Source organism: Atractosteus spatula, chromosome 22 (genome assembly GCF_055471065.1).
Source record: "Atractosteus spatula isolate fAtrSpa1 chromosome 22, fAtrSpa1.hap1, whole genome shotgun sequence".
Taxonomy (NCBI): domain Eukaryota; kingdom Metazoa; phylum Chordata; class Actinopteri; order Semionotiformes; family Lepisosteidae; genus Atractosteus; species Atractosteus spatula.
Window position 1 is genome coordinate 3883998 of NC_142727.1, and position 20811 is coordinate 3904808.

General features: G+C 50.4%; 1 protein-coding gene across 1 annotated transcript; it reads right to left on the minus strand.

Annotated features, from left to right (window-relative positions):
- Positions 1–434: 434 nt before the first annotated feature.
- On the minus strand, positions 435–20794 carry alpk1 (alpha kinase 1). Its single transcript, XM_088939932.1, has 14 exons — positions 20761–20794; positions 17999–18243; positions 15471–15625; positions 15117–15315; positions 14636–14695; positions 13650–13736; positions 12294–12370; positions 11889–11984; positions 10635–10739; positions 6414–8589; positions 4401–4548; positions 3200–3362; positions 1861–2047; positions 435–1058 (listed from the first exon to the last, which is right to left on the minus strand). Exons 2-14 carry the CDS (start codon positions 18123–18125, stop codon positions 871–873), a joined length of 3768 nt encoding a protein of 1255 aa, XP_088796058.1. The 5' UTR covers positions 18126–18243; positions 20761–20794; the 3' UTR covers positions 435–870.
- Between the last annotated feature and the right edge of the window lie 17 nt (positions 20795–20811).

Here is a 20811-nt window from a genome sequence, read left to right on the forward strand (position 1 = left end):
AAATGCTGAACTACACCAGCAGATCCCATGTTTTGGTTGCGTTATTGAACATTTGACAGAACTGGGGATCTTTGGAATTTTGTGCTCCAAACTTCGCAGAGGTCTGAAGCTCAGTAGGCTGTTACTGAATGTCATGTTTATTCAGTACAGGGTCACAGGGGGGAGCTGGAGTCTCTCCCAGTAAGCAACGGGCACAAGGCAGGATACACCCTGGACAGTACACCAGTCCATTTCAGGGCACACACAGACACACACACACACTCACACCAGGGCCAATTAACCAATTAACCAATTAACCCACCAGCATGTCTTTGGACTGTGGGAGTAAAGTGGAGCACCTGGAGTTGAACACTGAGAGAACATACAAACTCCCCACAGACAGCACAACCAACACTTGTACCCAGGGCCCCAACACAATAAAAACATGACAGGACAGTGTTATTTACATAAGTTGATACATTACAGACTTTGAGATTACATTTTAGTTTAAGGCTTGAGTATAAAGTGCGTCATTCATGAATTGAGGTATAGGACTGCAGGAACTGAACGTGTCCAGGTTTTCCACATGTTTAACCTGCTGAGAGATGAAACTCTCCTCAAGTGTTTCTGACAAGAGTCAAGACAGTGGACTTCTTGGGTATCAACACTGAAGCACGAACCAGAGCAATTGGCACTACTTCTTTAGACCAAAAGTACTTCCTTTACCCAAAGGGTAGTGGGAGTATGGAACAAGTTGCCAAATCCAAAACTCCTGGCTTCTTTCAGGAAACAGCTGGCTGAGATCCTAGAATCAACAAGCCGACAGCTCCCTGACAGGCCAGGTGAGCCGACGGCCTGCTCTCTTGAGTAGTTCTCGTTTTCGGACGATTCCTACATCCCTGTAAGTTTCCCGAGCGAAAGCATCTGGCAGATTTCATTGCAGTCGGCTCCATGCTGATCTTGAAGGAAGTACTCTATGCCTTGCTGATAAAAATTCGAGGACGATTTGGGTTTCTTGAGCGAATGAATCTGTGGGTCTGTGAGGTAGGTCAATCCTTTTCCGTTTCCTGTAACCCAGCCTGCAAGAAAAGACGCACAAAAAAGTGGCTTTAGAGGGGAACTCCAGTCCCCAATTTCTCAGACCAGTGATAACATCTCGGTAACAAATTAATTCATTGACGTAATGGACAAAATCGCCAACTTTCCAATGAGGCACAAAATCGTGAACTTTGTGAAAGTACTGCAAGTCGCCGTGTTGTTGCAAACTGCTGGTCTCACCACGGGCGAGAGTTTGTGAGAATTGTGACGCGAGGCGGCCCTTCCTGCTCACTAGTCCCTGAAATGACTAATGCACTGTGATGGACGAGCGAATAAGTACAGGTCGTGCCGCAGACATTTCACCCCAGAAATGTCCCAAAGTGATCTGCAGGCAGAGTTAACAACTAAGCAGTTGTTGTCACAAAACCACCTCAAAGTGGAGAGCGATTTTTCTATTGGATTCAAAGAGATGGATTCACAAGCCTGCTTGGTTGCAGCGTAATAGTGAGGCCTCTTCAATTCAATTCAATTTATTTTTATATAGCGCCTTTCACAACAAGGTTGCCCCAATGGACGATAGATTTTGTCAAGACAGAACAGAAGACCAGCTTCATCTCGCTTGACATTTCGTTGCCTCGTTCTGAACATGGCCCTGCCCAGACGTGGACGTTCAGTCTATTCTGTGATGTGAATCAGGGGGTTTCAAAAGTCACTGTGTACATTTTCCTTGTACTGTGGTTTGAAATGCCCTCATCAATGCTGATTCTTTCTAACCCCGAAATATGAAAATAGCGCTACAGTTCTCCTTTAACACACGAGAGCAGCATTTTCCCCCCAACTCACCCTGCAGGTCAACCACGATCTCCGTACGGCCCGAGAACTCGTAGGTGAAGTGGCCGAACGCTATTCCGTAGTCTGTGGCTCTGTAGTCCCTCACGACGGTCTTCTTGTTGTTCGTTAGCTTAACGAAGTCCCCCAGCATGTACGGCTCCACGCTCACGCATCCTTTTATGAGCCTGTCTTCGAGAATCTAAGCACCAACGAGGGAAATTTTCAAAGTCAGTCACATTTTTAAAACTTTTTTTAATGGTCATTAAAAACCAAGAAAAAAATTAAGAGCATAAAGATAACGGGGTTTTTTTTTTGCATTACACGCTCATATCACTCATCCTGCCTAATTCCAGACTGGTATCTATTATTTTTCTATATATTTTTTTCAAATTCAAAATACTTAAGAACTGGCCCTTTAAGTATCCATCAGCCCCTCATATTGAGCACTGACTGCATCAGAGTATTTAGGAGTCATGATGTTTGTTTAACCTTAAGTCTAATAACTGTTAAATGGTAACATTTATGCCCACTTCAGAGCATCCACATAGCTGAAAACTATATGGCTAGAAACCACGAAGCTTATAAAAACAAAGTGTTACGCTACAATAATTGAAAGAATTATCATGATCATTATTATTAAAGGGGAACTGCAACACTATTTAAATATTTCATGGTTAGAAAGAAATGACATTTTTATAATCAAGTTGAGGAAATGTTAATACAGTTATCAGTGGTCCTCTTAAGAAAGTTATTCAATCTCTGTAACAAATTTGTTGACGCTATAGAAAAAAAGGCCGAATTTCGCATGAAGCACGAAATGGTGAACTTTGTGAAAGTACTGCAAGTCACCATGCTGTTACAAACCCCTGGTCTCACCACGGGCGAGAGCGAGAGTTTGTGAGAACTGTGACGTGAGGCGGCCCTTCCCGCTCACTAGTCCCCGTACTGACCGATGTAATGGGGTGGACGAGCGAATAAGCACAAGCTGACATTTAACCGCAGAAATGTCCCACCGTGATCGGCATGTGCAGAGATAACAAGTAAGCAGTATTTGTCTGGGAAACCGTCTCAAAATCGAGAGCAATATTCCTATTGGATTGAAAGAGATGGATTCACGAGCCTGCTTGTTCACAGTGTAATCAGGTCCGCTTCACCTCACCGGATGTTGCCTCATTCTGAATCACAAAACATGGCGCTGCGCAGACATGGAAATTATATTCTGTGACATAAACTGGAGATTATGGAGATTAATATAAAAATAGGGTCGCAGTTCCCCGTTAACTGCCCAAAGGGGCTGGATGGGTTGTGAAGGGCCTGTTCTCGTCTGCAGCTGCTCCACAAAGAGCCTTACCAGGAGGACCTCTGAAGGGATGAAGTAGATCTGCATAGGAATCTGCTTCTCGTACAGCTTCTTGTTAAACTCGGTGACGTAGTACTGTGCGGTCATTTGACGCTCCACGTCATTCAGGTGATAACGCAGCTCTTTCTCAGACTGATACTCCTTGCCCACGTAGCTGGAGAGGGAACAACCGCAGGGGGGTTAGACTGTGCCAGCAGAGTTGTCGCCGCGGTAACAACCGACACCCAATCCGCAAACCAGCAGAGCCCGGGGCATTTCGCAATCCAGAATTTTCCGTTGATCTCGGCAGGAACAGCAGGCGAAACAATTTCTTTAAATGGCATATAAAACGCATGATGGTATGAAAAAGGTCAATATCGAATACAGGAGAAAACTGTGACAGATCACACAGCAGGTGTACATGTTGCCACAGTTTCAGAACTGTTGCGCTTTTCAGAGCTGTTCCATTAGAGCTGAAAAATGGGATTTTAGACGTATTGTGGCCAAGACAGACTAAAATAGACTTTTGGACATAATGCTCAATGTGTAACTGTGGCCAATCAATACCAAACTTATTAACAAACCTCAAGTCTCAGAACGTATCTAATGGAGCTTTGCGCCTCTTTAGAAACTTGCCAGGCACATCCAAAAGGTCAATAAAACGAAAGGAAGCTCTTCTTGATAAAGATTTCACATTTGCCATTCAGGTATAACTCCAAAGCCTAACTACTCAGTTACCAAACTCATACCTCGACCCCGGCTGTCCTCCGCATGCAAGTGATAGATTTGGTGTGATTTTGGAATCTCGAAGTATCTCACCCGCGGAGCTCTCTGAACTAGTTACATTACAACCCCCACTACAAAAATGAAGTAAAGCTTTTTGTTTTCTTTCAGATATTATAGTAATTTTACATTCAATTCTCTTTAGAAACATACCTCTGTCGTCTCAGTAATCGAGTGCACCTTCACTAGTTTTATCTCATATTGGAGCACATGAAAGGCAGTGTTTTACAGCTCGCATGAAGCATTGAGAGAAAGAGAAAAAGACGTCTCTGCTTCGTTATTAAAATGTGTTTCAGTGTCTATGGGAGAACTGGAGTTCTTGCTACTGCTTTTGGGTGTCACCCACCCACGTTTTGATAACTGGAACAATCTAAGATCTGATGGGGAAGGCTTCAACTGGCACAGAGAGAAACTGCCCGAACTGGTTTACCTGCCCAGTACTTCTTCCTGATGTAGAAACTGGACCCAAAACGCTGACCTCTGTTTGCCTTTCTTCCCGGTGGAGGCGCCGATGTGAACCTGGGTTTCCCGGGCGCTCCACGAGTCCGACGCCTTCGAGTACTTCAGCAGCAGTGCGTCTGGAGCAAAACACAGGCGGGTGAAGCGCCCTCTACAGACCGAGCGTGTAACACTCCCGTCACATTATACAGGTTTCCTCCCACAGTCCCGAGACATGCGGGTGGGCGAACTGGCTTCTGAGAAAGTTGGCCCTGGTGTGAGTGTGTGTGTTTGTGTCTGTGTGAGCCCTGAGATGGACTAGCCCTGGTGTGAGTGTGTGTGTTTGTGTCTGTGTGAGCCCTGTGATGGACTAGCCCTGGTGTGTGTGTGTGTGTGTGTGTGTGTGTGTGTGTGTGTGTGTATCTGTGTGTGCCCTGTGATGGGCTAGTACTGGTGTGTGTGTGCCCTGTGATGGACTGGCCCTGGTGTGTGTGTGTTTGTTTCTGTGTGTGCCCTGTGATGGGCTAGTACTGGTGTGTGTGTGTGTGTGCCCTGTGATGGACTGGCCCTGGTGTGTGTGTGTTTGTATCTGTGTGTGCCCTGTGATGGGCTAGTACTGGTGTGTGTGTGTGCCCTGTGATGGACTGGCCCTGGTGTGTGTGTGTTTGTATCTGTGTGTGCCCTGTGATGGGCTAGTACTGGTGTGTGTGTGTGTGTGTGTGCCCTGTGATGGACTGGCCCTGGTGTGTGTGTGTTTGTATCTGTGTGTGCCCTGTGATGGGCTAGTACTGGTGTGTGTGTGTGCCCTGTGATGGACTGGCCCTGGTGTGTGTGTGTTTGTATCTGTGTGTGCCCTGTGATGGGCTAGCACTGGTGTGTGTGTGTGTGCCCTGTGATGGACTGGCCCTGGTGTGTGTGTGTTTGTATCTGTGTGTGCTCTGTGATGGACCGGTGTCCCGGCCAGGGTGTGTCCTGCCTTGTGCCTGTTGCTTACTGGGATAGGCTCCAGCTGTCCCCTGACCCTGAACTGGATAGCGATTAGGAAATGGATGGATGGATGGATGGATGGATTAAGGTACACAAGTTCCAGTTCATTGACACTATTTTAATATTAATTTGATGCACAATCTGTCTCATGAAAGCTTTAGTTGATATTTGAGAGTGATGACTCTCTTGAACTCTTCATATTAATGACAGTTCAGGATTTTAACTTCACAATACCTCCTGACAGAAAAGCTATTCGAACCTAAGAACCTCATGGGAACCGACATACTGTGAACACAACTACATTGGTTAACATCATTTCTTGTAATCAAATATACATAATTATCCACTGGAATCTGTATCCAATTGGGATTGATTCAGCTTTGTACATTTACTTACGATGTAAACATCCATTCATTTATCTAATACAGGGTCACAGGGGAGCCAGAGTCTATCCCGGCAAGCAACAGGCACAAGGTAGGATACGCCCTGGACAGGACGCCAGTCCATCACAGGGCACACACAGACACACACACCCTGGACAGGACGCCAGTCCATCACAGGGCACACACAGACACACACACCCTGGACAGGATGCCAGTCCATCACAATCTCTGTACACAGAAACACACACCCTGGACAGGATGCCAGTCCATCACAGGGCACACACAGAAACACACACCCTGGACAGGACGCCAGTCCGTCACAGGACAAACACACAAACACACACACCCTGGACAGGACGCCAGTCCACCACAGGACACACACACAGACACATACTCACAGCAAGGCGCCAGTCTTCCCAGAAGCCAATTAACCCACCAGCATGTCTAGGGACGGTGGGAGGAAACTGGAGCACCTGCAGGAAACCCACACGAGCCCAGGGAGAACATGCAAACTCCACCCAGAGCAACCCCAGGAATTGATCCCAGGGCTCTAGCACTGCGAGGCAGCAACGCTAACCGCTGCCGCCACTGTGCCCCCCCAGATTAAAGCGAAAGGGACACCGTTCAGAGCTTACTGTGGGTTCCTCTGAGCATTTTCGGCTTGAATACTCCCGTGTACTTCAGACGATTGAGCAGCCAAGTGTGCCCGACGCCAGACAGCAGGCGCCGGTAGTCGTCTTCGCTCAGTGTGCGCTCCTTCAGGACTTCCACCCGCGTCAGCCCGGGCACGAGCACAAACGAATCGCCGCTGGAGCTGAGGAGGGAAGGGCTGCCCACGTCGGAGAAGCTGCTGGAGTACTGCGAGGACCTGAAAAACGAGCGTCCGGATGAGGCGGAGCTGTGGCTGCTGCTCAGCAGGAGAGCGAGCTGCTCCTCGCCCTCGCCCTCGCCCTCCTCGCCGCCGCCTTCTTCCGTAACCTCTTCGAAGAAGCGCTGCTCCTCTGTGGAGCTGGCGGGCATCAGCGCGCCCCTGGAGCCCGCGCGGTCCCTGCCGGCCGCATCCGGCGCCTCCGAGGACGTCCGGGAAGCCCGCGCGTCTCCCTGGGGATCGGGCGACTGGAATCTTCCTTCCCTGTCGCTCTCCATCATTTCAAAAGAGCTGCCGGTGCCCGTCGACGGGGGCGATCCCGAAGGGCTCGGCCTGCGGTGGGGCTCAGCACCCGCTTTCGAGGAAATCCGGGGTCGACCGACACCATCCCTGGCGACGGCAACAGGGGGATCCATCAGATCGTCAGCCGTTTCGGCCTCCGTATCCATATCGTAGAAATCCCGCAGCCTGGAACCAGCTGCTCCGTCGAAGGGCACGTGATCCGGCCGCTTGGATGGGGAGACGTCATCCGTTTCGCCCAGCGAAGGGTCCTTGGTTTCGGCGTCTTCACGGCACGCAGGGACGCCACAGGGCATCAGCGCCCTCCTGGTACTTGCGCAATCTTCCGGGGAATAAATCCGGGGTCGACTGACACCATCCCCAGCGACGGCAACGGGGGGATCCATCAGGTCGTCAGCCGTTTCGGCCTCCGTATCCATATCGTAGAAATCCCGCAGCCTGGAACCAGCTGCTCCGTCGAAGGGCACGAGATCCGGCCTCTCGGATGGGGAGACCAGAGGCAGCGGAGAGACGTCATCGGTTTCGCCCGGCGAAGGGTCCTTAGTTTCGGCGTCTTCACGGCACGCGGGGGCGCCGCCGCTCCCCTCGGCCGCGAACGTCTGCCCGTCTGCGCCGAACGGGGACGCCCCCGCCGCTCCCGGCCTTGCGGAATCCGACGCGGACGCCGGGGAGTCCGTACCGGCCGCGGCGGTCGTCATCCGTGCCGGCTGGACGAGATCCAGCCCGTCGCCCGGGCCGTCCAGCCGGAGCTCCCGCATGGCCGAGGCGCCCCAGTCCGGCCCGCTGCCCGGACCCCCGCGGCAGGCGTCTCCCTCTCCCCGAGCGGGGGTCCCGGCGTCTCTCCCGACGGTCCCGCGCGCTTCGTCGCCCAGGTCCTCCCAGCCGCCGGAGGACCCCGTGCCCGACACCACGTGCCAGGAGGAGGACCCCGAGCTCCCGCCCGCGCCGGCCGGGCCGCCCGCCCCGTGCCCGCGCCCCCGCGTCTTGGCGAACTCCCTCCGCCTGGCCTCGGCCCCGCCGCGCCGCCCCCCGGGGCCACACTCGGTCTCCAGGGCCTCGGTCGCCGTCTTCAGGGCGGTAATGCAGGCGCCCCCGGAGGCCCCCGTTCCGGTTTTGGGGTGCCTGCAAGGGGACTCGAAGGCCTCGCAGACCGAGGCGTGGTACTGGGCGTACCTCCTCACAACGCCGTGGAAACCGTCCGGCTGGACCCCTAACAGCTCCTCCTCCCCCGCCAGGTAGCTATCCGGGACGTACGACTTCCCGTCCGACTTGGGGAACCCCGCGACCCCCAGCGCGGCCTTCACGCCGCCGACGAGCCCCATGACGCCTCGCGACAGCCCATCTTTCTCCCGGCCCCTCGCCGCCGCGTAGGCGTACAGCAGGGCCGTGGCCTCCCGGCACGACCTCTCCGCCCGCGCCGCGGCCTCCTCTCCCAGCCCCAGCCACCGGCGGGCGGCCGTCAGGCAAAAGGCAGCCTTGACGAACGTGTGCAGCTCCTGCCGGCTGGCGACGGAGTCGTCCGCCGTCTTGGTCAGCAGGCCGATTTCGAACGCCTCCTTGGCCCGGGTCAGAAAGGCCCGCCTCTCTGCGGCCGGGCAGTCTTCGGAGAGACTGTAGGACAACAGGCATGTCCCTTGTATCACCTGCAATACAGACAACCGCTGTCAACCTTGCACACATTTTACTGTTTTTACAGTGACTACGAGCATATTTTGCACGCACCTCTGTATTTTTATTTACTTGTTTTATATTTAACTTTCAACTTCCTTGTCATTAAACTTACACAGGTGCATAGTATAATGAAAAGTGTTTCTCATTAGTCACTCAGGTGCTTTATATAGATAGGACAGAAGATAGGACAATAGACAGTAACACAATAGCAATAACAGTGACATGTAATAACATAACACAAATAACATGTAATCAAGTAATCAAAACTGTGCAAAATTCCGCAAACAGAGAAAATATAACAGGACAAAAACGGTGCAAGGTAATTCTTGGAACAGTGCAAAAATAGTATGGTTAATTAATAAATGTTAAATATTATTACGACCGGTGCAGTTTTACTGGGCTATCGTACAGTACAATTTCGGCTTACATGTGTGTGTAGTGGTGTAGGAGTACAGTCGTTGTGGGTACAGGAAGAAGAGAGGAGAGATCATAATATGGTAGGAGGGAGTGGGGGCTTGACAGCTCTGGGGAAGAAGCTATTTTGGAGTCTAGTTGTGTGCGACTGGAGTGACCGGAACCTTCTGCCAGACGGTAGGGGAACAAACAAGTGACTGGGGTGAGTGGGGTCAGACACAATTTTGGTGGCTTTTTTCAGACTCCCGGTGTTGTATATTTCCTGGATGGAAATTCCTGGATGGAATTTTGGATTGCTGTACGTATTTTAATTTTTCGTCTCTTCTGATGTCTGTTTTTTGTTTTTTGTTTTTTTTGCTTGTCTTGGGCTGGGCTGCTGTAACACCTCAATTTCTCTTTGCGATCAATAAAGTCTTATCTATCCGTCAGATATGACGTTTGCGGCCAATTCAGCAGAAAGAAGCAAAGTTAATCTCCGATGAAAACAGCGTTATTTATGAAGGGGGTGAGCCGTGAGTGCTGATACACGAGTTTGTTATCAACAGCTTAAAGGAGGCCGGGCCTCACAGCCCAAAGCTGCTTTCAAAGGAGCCCCAAACGAACTCGATTACAAAACGTGTAGAAGCACTGACCTCATAACAACCTTGTGTGCTAAAACAAAGTCACTGCCAACCTTAGCTCGGATTCTGAAAAGGGGGATTTCGAGTTTCTCAGCAGGGGGTTTTCTCACCCCCTCCTGTCGGCCAGCGGCTGTATCACCCTGCAACTGGTGACCCCACTGGAGCCCAGCAGGTGTGAGCCTGGCCAGTACCTGGAGGGGAGACTCCTGGGAAAGCTGAGGCTGCTGCTGGAAGAGGCGTTAGTGGGGCCAGCAGGGGTCCATGTTCTGCAACAAGCATGTTCTTTGTTACAGCTAACTGACATTTAGCAGATGTCGGGAAATTACTAGTTGGTGTGGTTTCTTCCTTACAGTTGCTCTTCGATAAGATCGGCCTGGTGTTGCACCCGTGATGGTGAGAGCCAGTGTAAATGTTCAGCTTTTTTATTAATAATAATTCCTCGCACTTATATAGTGCTTTTCTGGACAGTGTGCGGCCCCACCTGGATGATGCTCCAGTCCTCTCAGTGGGGAGGAGAGCAGAGGGATGAAGCCAGTTCAGAGATGGGGATTATTAGGAGGCCATGACTGGTAAAGGCCAGGGGGGAATTTGGCCAGGACACCGGGGTAACACCCCTACTCTTTTCGAGAAATACCCTGGGGTTTTTAATGACCACAGAGAGTCAGGACCTCAGTTTTACGTCTCATCTGAAGGACGGCGCCTGTTTACAGTCTAGTGTCCCCATCACTATACTGGGGCATTAGGACCCACACAGACCGCAGGGTGAGCGCCCCCTACTGGCCCCACTAACACCTCTTCCAGCAGCAACCTCAGCTTTCCCAGGAGTCTCCCATCCAGGTACTGGCCAGGCTCACACCTGCTGAGCTCCAGGGGGGCTGCCAGCTGGGAGCTGCAGGGTGACGTGGCTGCTGGCATTACGGCTTCCCAGGGGGGGGGGGGCGACCTGTGGTCAGAGGCGCTGTCGGGGGGGGACGGCCACCCACCGCGTTCGTCAGGACAAACAGCGGGGAGAAGCGGCTGCACACCACGGCCCGCCGGGCGGCTTCAGCGGCCGAGAGCAGCCGGTGGCCCAGCTCTTTCAGACAGCTCTGGGGAAGACAAAACCCGCAGACAGTTACAATCGATCACACCCCCTGATACTGCAAACTGAATTCTACTGCCCGATTTTCTTACATTTCGCCAGAAGTGGCATGACAAAACATTGGAATCGATCTTCGCTATGATTGTGTAGTTGCTTAATTTTTTTTTTTTTACGGCAACACAGCTGCCCGCGTCACCGTGAAATGTCAGCGGCGGGGTCTCATTTTCACGGCTCCTGGGGGGTACGTCTCACAGGGTTTGCTCTGACCGCTGGCGTATCTGCCAAGCATCTATCCACCACTCATCCGTTTTCAAAAATCCTGGTTCTGGTGCCTCACACACCTGTGAGTTTCCATTGCAGTGCAAATCATTACCTTCCCGAGACAACCGAAGCCTTACTGGATCAGAGAAGTTGGTTCAACTGAATAGTTTGACATTTTGTTTCTAGCTGGGGATTTTATTTCACTTACACAACACAGTGGTTAAAGTTTCAGCATGCTGAAGAGCTGGGAGCAAGCAGTTCACATGAGTCTGATTCTGATGAAGCTGGTGAGGGGTTTGATGGTGGAACTGAGGGACTGGCTGGAACACAAGCCAACAAGTGCGTGGGTCACCAGGCTTTGAATATGACATGGGAAACACTTTTATAGATTTGACCCTGAAACTCAGTATAGTAAACTGTATGTAATACATATTACCAGCCCATTTTCTAACTGCTTTATGCACCAGTCCATCACAGGACCGTCACAGACACAGATACACGCACCAGGCCCACATTTCCCAGAAGTCAGTTAACCCACCAGCATGTCTTTGGACTGTTTGGACTTGTGGAGGAAACCCTATTTAAACTCGGGGAGAACATGCAAACTCCACCCAGACAGCACCCCAGGAGCTGAACCCGGGACCCCAGCGCCGCAAGGCAGCAATGCGCCACCCCTGTCATGTTTATACTCTAAATAATTCAATAACCCAACATATCAGACTAGTACAGATATAACGCCTTACCCTCAGCCAGTGCTCAAACAGGGCTGGTTAATAAAGCTCGAGATTATTGGCGTGTGCGCTGTGAGTTCGTGCACAACGCTGCAGTGGAAGAGAACTGCAAAGTACAGTATCCAGTACGTCTGCCATGTAAGAGTGGATGGACGCTGACTCACAAAGTCAACATGGGGGCTCGTCTTAAAGGCTTCGTACTCCTGATCATTCATTGATGCCAGAATATTGGCCAGCAGCCCCAGTGATGTTCCAATGCCCTTGAACAAACCAGATGAGGGGGTTAGTGAAAGTGTCTTTGGCACATTACAGTATAAAAGCTTCTGCAAAACCACCTGTCATTATTCACTGTGCATTTCATCTGTTCAACCTGTATCATACAGTACATCTCCTGGAACACCCCAGCACACTAACATCCACCGTTAGAGGAACACATCTACAGCAGATTACCCTGAAATCATCTGTCCGGTTGTTTTTTTTCCATCCAGGCTTACTTTACGCTGCAAGAACTCTTGAGATTAAGACCCCTGAAGAACTGTTCAATTCAGAAAAAAAATATGTTTTTAAACCTTCTTATCTGGCTGGGGGAGCGCACAGAATCCGATCAGAGAAGCCCAGACCAGTTCCGCAGCCTCACGCCACAGTCCTGGAAGATCGGAAAACATGGTTTGGGCAATGAGGGTGAAACAGCGTCCTGCATTTTTTTTTTCAGGCGGGCAGTGAGGAGCCACGTACCACAAGGAGACTCTTGGAAATCAGATCCTCACTGTCCGGTATAACAGTGAGGGTCTGACCCAAACCTGAGTCGACCAGGACACTTTTACTCACTAAGCTTAAACGCGAGCCTAAATACTTAAACTGGCCAGTTCCCCAGTAACCTTGGGAATCTGTGGTTTTTCCCTCTGGCTGTGGAGTGTCTCACCACTGCCCTCTGCTGGCTCAACCCTTCACCTGACACTCCAGATCCTGCTGCCTGGTTACACTCTTACAGAAAAACACGTTTGCATAATCTCGTGCTTGGTGGGACTGCGTCTATAAGAACTGGACTGGTTTTATAATTCTAGTTCAGCCAGGGCAATTTCTAAAATATGCCTGCCCACCCACCCCAAAAAAAAAACTGGCATTAAAACGTCTAACTTCTTTGTAAAACCTTTGTGCTTCTTTCAACTTGCAGAATAACAATTTTTTGTCATTATGAATAGCATTACTGTTCAACTTCACCTTGACTCGTTAATGCAGAAGGTTTCAATTCATCTGAAAAAACCAGGCAATCCTGCGTCTTTCCTTATAACTACTCTAGAACAGGGGGTCTAGATCAGCTCTAGATCAGCCCCTGTGGGGGCCTCATCTTCTGCTTTTTATTCCAGTCGGAGTTATCAATTAAACAATTAGAACCCTCTTCCTACATTAGACGCATAAAGCAGTATTCTAAAGCCCTTTTACAGCGGATGACACAAGACGTTCTCTCCATTCAGGGCAGAGTGGTGGCTCTGTGGCTCAGGATCTGCGCCTGTGGCTGGAAGGTTGCCGGTTCAAATCCTGCAGCCGGCAGAGGAATCCTACTCCATTGGGCCCCTGAGCAAGGCCCTTAACCCCAGCTGCTCCAGGGGTGCTGTATAAATGGCTGACCCTGTGCTCTGACCCCAGGCTCTCTCCCTGTCTGTGTGTCTGTGTCTCATGGAGAGCAAGCTGGGGTCTGCGAAAAGATAATTCCTAATGCAAGAAATTGTATAGGGCCAATAAAGTGATGTGATCCAAACTACAGTCCCCTATTAATCACCTAATTAAATAATTAGGCCGAGCTCTCCGGGAACGGAGTTTGAGACCCCTGCCCTACAAGATCCAGCGACTGGCCACGTCGCTGGATCACACAGGCTCACACAGGCTCGTTCAGCGCAAGACGACGCCGGGTTTCGAGAGCTCACCGAGTTTCTGCAGAATCTGCCCCCTGATTTGGATGCTGACGGCCTGTACCAGGGTCCGGTCACTCTCCTGCTGGTAAACCCAGCATCCTGCCGCAGAGACACACCACACCACTGTCAGAGTGATCTCGTCACGTTTGACACTTTCTACACCAGCAGGCGTCGGAAGGGTCCCAGATACACGAGGGTAGCCAGTGTCTTACTGCCCATTTTGAAGACCTCTGCATTGACGTGGCTTTGACAAAGAACACCTGAATCATCCAAATGTTTGATAACTGCTTTACGTAACACGGAGTTGGACTGTGGGAGGAAAGGGGGGCGCCCAGAGTAAACCCACTCGAACACGGGGGGATCGTACACACTCCGTGCAGACAGCACCCTAGGAATTGACCCCCGCCACGCTAACCACTGCCACCCATACTTGAATCAATCCCCCCTCATAATAATCTCTGCCCCAGTCTCCTCCCGCAGCCCAAAGACGTGCTGGTGGTTTAGCTGGCTTCTGGGAAAATCTGCCCTGTGTGTGTGTGTGTGTGTGTGTGTGTGTGTGTGTGTGTGTGTGTGTCTGCCTGTGTTTGCGTGTGTGTGTGTGTGCCTGTGTGTGCGCGTGCCCTGTGACAGACTGGTGTCCCATCCAAGGTGTGTCCTGCCATGCGCCCACTGCTTGCTGGGATAGGCTCCGGCTCCCCCGCGACCCTCTACTGGGTAATGCGCTTAGAAAACAGATAGATGGAAGAGCAGAAGAGGATCGCGAGAGCTCGCTCTGCAGTTATGCACTTTTATGCCTCTTGTCTTTGCTCTCTTAATCTTTTTGAAAAGGGAAAATATTTTAAACAGATCGGAAATATCTGACACTTTCCTTAAATGCTCGGCTGTTCAGTTCAGTTCGTATTTTTAACAGATCTAGGTATTAGCTTTGGAACGTGTATGACAATGAGACATGTTCTGTTTCGGTTCATAAATACGCAGATAGCAAAACTTTCACTTACCTGTTGCCCCGCTGTTATTTATCAGGCTGCTCAATATGAACTCCGCCTTTTGTAATTTGCCTGTGGCAAAAGGCAACAAGGTGATGATTATCTTGTGTCATCAGGCACTTGATAGAGCACATTTCTGTAAGTGATTCTGTAAGTAACATCCCAGGATCACACTTCCAGCAGACACAGACCATACCCCAATCAAGAAGAGACATTGTTACGTTCAATAAAACAAAGATTTTTTTAAAAAATCACATTTGGTTTGATCCCCCTTGGTTTGGGGGGACAAGCACCTGACCCAAAGGGTTTGCGGGTTCAAACCCCAGGTGAGGCACAGCTGTTGGCCTCCTGTGCAAGGCACCCACAGTGCCGCAGTTAAGCACTGCAATTAAGCACTGTAATAAGAGGGAGTGCCAATGGAAATCGCCTCGGAATCTGTCCCGACGAAATCCAGGCTCTCCTGACTGAGGTCAGCCAAGAGGCGGACAGTCACCTGTGTTGACGGACAGCCGGGCCAGCCGGATCACCAGCTGGGGCGCGATGGGGGTTGTGGGATAGCGCTTGTGCAGGGCTTTGGCTATCTGCAGGAGCTTGTGGGAAGCATCTACCCAGTACAGAAAACGGTCGATCAAGAAGGCACCGGAGAGTGCTGAAACCGCGTCCCCAGCCACGATGGCAGCTTTCAAATAATTCTGCAAGAGAAGAAGAAAGAGAGAACAGGAGATCACCTTTCATGTCTATATATTAGAGCAAATAATACAAATTTAATGAGTTTAGCATTAGTTATGTTCAAGAGACTTCTTAATTTCATTTGACAGGGATAAAACACAAGCACACGGTTTCATACCAGTAACTTTGGAAGGTTTTTGCTGATCAGGTCTTGGAGGTCCGTTTTGTCTTCCGGAGAAACGGCCCGTTTGTACTGCCACTTCTCCGGCACGAACGGCCACTTCATTTCCCCCGCCTCCTGAAGCAGAGTCCTCAGGTCGGCTGGGAGAGAGCCTGCGGGAGAGAAGGCTTGCCGATGGGACCAGGACGACCAGCTGCGGCAGGCCGGCCCCCTGAAGTTCGGACTGGAACCACAAGGGGGCGACAACATCGCTCGGAGGAGCAGGACGCCCAAGGCAGCGCCAGGGCGTTTCTCGTCAGACTGCGGGCTCTGCCAGGCTGACAGGGGGAGGAGCTACTGAGGAAGGAGGAGTGGCCATACTCTTGCACTTGCCTGTTGGCACTCTCTGCGAAAAATGATGCTTTTACCGCAGCACCATAGACAGTGTCCTCACTGTGTGGTGCAGCAGTACCACCACGCGTGACAGAGACGCACTACAGAGGGTGGTGGCAACAGCAGAGGATTACAGGATGTGAGTTACTACCAATCGGCGAGATTCACACCATCTGCTGTCACAATAAATCCCCATCCATCACTCAGGATCCCAGCCACAAACTGTCCTCCCCCATACCCTCTGGCAGGCGGTAACACACCATTAAAGCAAGGGCCACTAGACTCAAGAACAGCTGCTACCCAACAGTACACATCCTCAACCGCTAACTGCAGGGCCTCAGACTCAATACACTTCTGCACTGTGCACTTTGTGCATGGTCTACCATGTTTTGGTCTCACAATTACATATTTAAGCCATATCGCCCTGCAGCACCCAGCTGGCAGCCCCACTGGAGCTCAGCAGGCGTGAGCCTGGCCAGTACCTGGATGGGAGACTCCTGGGAAAGCTGAGGCTGCTGCTGGAAGAGGTGTTAGTGGGGCCAGTAGGGGGCGATCACCCTGTGTGGGTCCTAATGCCCCAGTATAGTGACGGGGACTATACTGTAGTAGGCATCGTCTTTCAGATGAGACGTTAAACCGAGGTCCCGAGTCTCAGTGGTCATTAAAGATCCCCGGGCATTTCTCGATAAAAGTAGGGACTTATCCCAGTGTCCAGGCCAAATTTCCCCCCTCTGTCTTTACCGTGGCCTCCAAATTGTCCCCATGTATGATCGGCTTGCACGGGCCCTGCGATGGACTGGCGTCCCATCCAGGGTGTACCCTGCCTTGTGGTTGTTGCTTGCTGGGCAGGCTCCGGCTTCCCGCGACACCGTACGGTAGAAAGCGGTTTGGCAAATGTCAAGACTACATCCTTATTTTTCCACAACACACGTATCGTTCCTGTTGTCTGCGTCGCGCGGTGTTGTCTGTTGTACTGTGTACTGTGTACGTTTTTGTTTTTCGGCAGGGTCAAACACAACAATACAACAAAAGGCGGACAAGCGTCACCACCAAAGCAGACAGTAGCGCAGTGTTACAGGAGTTTAGAGTTCTTTTGCACTGTTTTAGAGTGAGACTGCAGCAGGAATGAATGATTTCCTGGGTCTGTTCCCAATTCGCCGGGGTCTGGACAGCATCTTGGTGAGATAAACACCAATGGCACGCCATGATCTGAAATTAGAGCAACAGTGGCTGACCGGGCCGTAACCAAAGGCCTGGAATGCAGGCCGGTCCATGCAAGTGCAGCGTTAATGACCAGACTGAGAATCAGCAGGTCCAGTATACAATACTGGAACTGCCCTGCCGCCTGAGAGAGATGTATTTGATTACAACCCTTCACAACAGAAACACCTGCTCTCCGCAGCCCAACACCAACTACCAGCGGGACAATACAACTACAGTACGCGCATGAAATTAGAAAAGTTAGCAGCTTTAGGTAACCCTTGCAAATTTGAAAAAAGACATGAAATTGTGGTCATTGTGCGAGATTGATACATTAGATGTGTATATAATGAAAAACTAGAGTAAAATATATAACAATATATTATTGCTGCTGGAAGAGGTGTTAGTGGGGCCAGCAGGGGGCGCTCACCCTGCGGTCCATGTGGGTCCTAATGCCCCAGTATAGTGATGGGGACACTATACTGTAAACAGGTGCCGTCCTTCGGATGAGACGTAAAACCGAGGTCCTGACTCTCTGTGGTCATTAAAAATCCCAGGGCGTTTCTCAAAAAGAGTAGGGGTGTAACCCCGGCGTCCTGGCCAAATTTCCCATTGGTCCTTACCAATCATGGCCTCCTAATAATCCCCATCTATAAATTGGCTTCATTACTCTCTGCTCTCCTCCCCACTGAGAGCTGGTGTGTGGGGGGAGAGGACTGGAGCATCATCCAGGTGGGGCTGCACACTGGTGGGGGTGGAGGGGATCCCCATGACCTGTAAAGCACTTTGAGTGGAGTGTCCAGAAAAGCGCTATATAAGTATAAGTAATTATTATTATTATTAATCCAAATTGTTGTTTTAGTTCAGTTGTCCAAATTAAGCAGGTTAACAGCCATGGGAGTACAGGAGAACCTGGTTCTACTGCACTTAAATCGGCTTCTTCTGAATCCCACCTTGACACCTCTGACACAGCTCCTGGACGTCCTCGGACACTTCAGCTGGTCCGGCCAGTGTAGCCTGTCTGCATTCCTCCAGCATCGCAACCACCTCCTGGCTATTCATGTCCTTGTCCAGATCCATAGTGTCAATAGTGACGCACCGGGTGCTCACTGGAGAAGATAGCGCTACACTGTGGGCTTTTCCCACGAGCAAGAGGCCCCAGCAGTGGCGATCACCGGGGGCAGGGAGGATGCAGTATCTGGAAAAGAACAGAAAAATGTAAACTAAGAAGATCACGAGGCCCAAAACGATTCAATTCAAGCTTTGTTTGTTCAAGAGTAGAGTCCAACACGGCAATAATGCAACAAAGACAGACGCACATCACCGCCAAGAGAGACACTGGCATCTCGCAGATGGGAGGGGTGTAAATTCACCCCATGCCGCACTGCAGACCTGGGCGGAGCGGTGGCTCTGTGGCTGGAAGGTTGCCGGTTCAAATCCCACAGCCGGCAGAGGAATCCTACTCCGTTGGGCCCCTGAGCAAGGCCCTTAACCCCAACTGCTCCAGGGGGTGCTGTATAAATGGCTGACCCTGCGCTCTGACCCCCAGCTTCTCTCTCCCTGTCTGTGTCTCACGAAGAGCAAGCTAGGGTCTGCGAAAAGACAAATTCCTAATGCAAGAAATTGTGTAGGGCCAATAAAGAAACATTATCATTATTATCATTATCATTAACTTTGGAAGGCGGTTTTCATTTTCCACGGCCACAGGGAAAAAACAAAAAAGCAGCCTTGCACGGCTGTGTGAAAAAGTGCGCACCGTAGTGCACGAACATGACCGGAAACAATCCAACAGAATGTCACGCCAGCAACACGGCGCCAGGCCTCCACGCTTACAAAATCACCAACGTGCGCCTTCTGAGATGTTGCTAATTGTTCTATGGAAGCCGAATGTTAATGAATTGTGTAATTATGAGGCTCAAGGACGCACAGGGTTCTCTGGGGGCCCCCGGGTTGAATTCCATACCTGCCATCTGCATCCTCCGGGTACTCCGATTCCTCCCACAGCCCAAAAACACGCCGGTGGGTTAAAGAAATTGGGCCCTTATGCAAGCGTGTGTGTTTGTGTCTTGTGTGTCCTGGGGCGGACCGATATCCGGCCCAAGGTGGACCCTTGCTTGCTGGGATCTCCCCTGCAGCTCCGGGCGGATGTGGAAGTGAAGGGATCCTACGAACATATGTGGACACGGGGAGAGCATGCAGACTCCGCACAGACAGCACCCCAGGAGTTGAACCCGGGGCCCCAGCTCTGCGAGGCAGCAAAGCTCACCGCTGTGCCACCGTGCGGCCCCAGTCCCGAAACAATTCAATTCAAGCTTTTTTATCCCATAAGCCATTTGACAGAGCTGAGCATTTCACAGCATACAAAAAAAATGCTTTACCAACCCAGAAGTAATGCAATAGCGCCATCTACTGGTTACATGACAGACCAATCGATCTAGTAGTGCAATACATAGACATTGAGGATGTACTGAAAAACTATATAAATCTGCTTTGGACATCTCCTGCTTTTATATCACAGCAAAGACACGATCAGGCAGCTCTTTCATCAGATAATCTCATTGGAGGGGAAATCTTTGCTTTCTTTTGTAGAGACAGTCAGGCTCCCCTGCGCGCACAAATTACTGAGCTCCGCTCCAGACCGTTTTAAACCTTGAGCCCGTCGTCAATGCGTGCAGTCCCCCTTTTCTTCCGATTCCGTTTTTTTCTTATTATTATTCCCAAAGACCAAAATATCCACGGCCGTGGGCGACAGAGACTTATCAACTCATTGTCCGAACGAGACTGAACCCGCAGCCCACTGGTTCCCAGTCCTAGTCCGACTCGCACGCCTGTCGGCTCTTCTTCCCCCAGTTCCACCATCAAACCCCTCACCGGCTTCATCAGGATCGGAATCTTGTGAACTGCTTGCTCCCAGCTCTTCAGCATGCTGAAACTTTAACCGCTGTGTAGTGTAAGTTAAATAAAATCCCCAATTTGCGACTAGAAACCAAGTTTCTATTCAAGCACCTTCTTCGATCCCGTAAGGCTTCAGTTGTCTCATGAAGGTAACTGTTTGTGCTGGAATGAAAACCAGCAGGTTGTATCGCTTTTCCATGTTTAAATAGCTTTGCTCGGACCATTTAACTAACTCGTTTTCGGCCGTGTCTTTGTTAGGTGTTTCGACACCGCTGGGCGTTTTGAAAAACGCACGGCTGTTGAGAACTGTAGGTTCTCGGCACCTGAGCCGTCAAAAGGAAAATAAGTGGATTCAAAGGCACAATCCGAAACAAATGTACCCTATTGTTTAAAAACAAAACAGCATCGGTTAAACAGAATGATTTAACTCGCGGGGGCAGCTATACTCTTGCACAATGTGTAGTTTCCTCAGTTCTGGATTAACTTAACTCGGACACGAGTTTAAACGAGTTATTTCAACTTCTTGGCTAAATAACCCGTGGCATTCTTCGACACCTAATCATCGTACAACAAATAACAACAGAAGTCCTCATTCGCCACACATAAACCCGAAATAAGATGCATGATTTGACCTTATATCGAATAAGTTACCTAGGTATTCATAGATTCTGGTCAGCGTTTTAAACTCCTATTTTGTTACAGATACGCACGTTTCGTTTCAGATTCGTTCTCCGTACACGAGTTTCAAGTCGTATTTACGTCCAGGTACCGTATTTGCAAGTAGTTTTAAAAAACAAAACTTAAGTTCCCTTCAACTCACCCGGCTCGGCTCGCAAGGTGACTCTTCTTCCTGGTTAGGCGGGACTTCCTG

Coding starts and splice junctions, on each gene's coding strand:
- alpk1 (XM_088939932.1), bottom strand. CDS start 18,125: ATGGATCTGGACAAGGACATGAATAGCCAGGAGGTGGTTGCGATGCTG. Junction 14,696..15,116: donor CCGGCTGTCCGTCAACACAG/GTGACTGTCCGC, acceptor CTTTTGCCACAG/GCAAATTACAAAAGGCGGAG. Junction 4,549..6,413: donor AATGCTCAGAGGAACCCACA/GTAAGCTCTGAA, acceptor GTTTTGCTCCAG/ACGCACTGCTGCTGAAGTAC.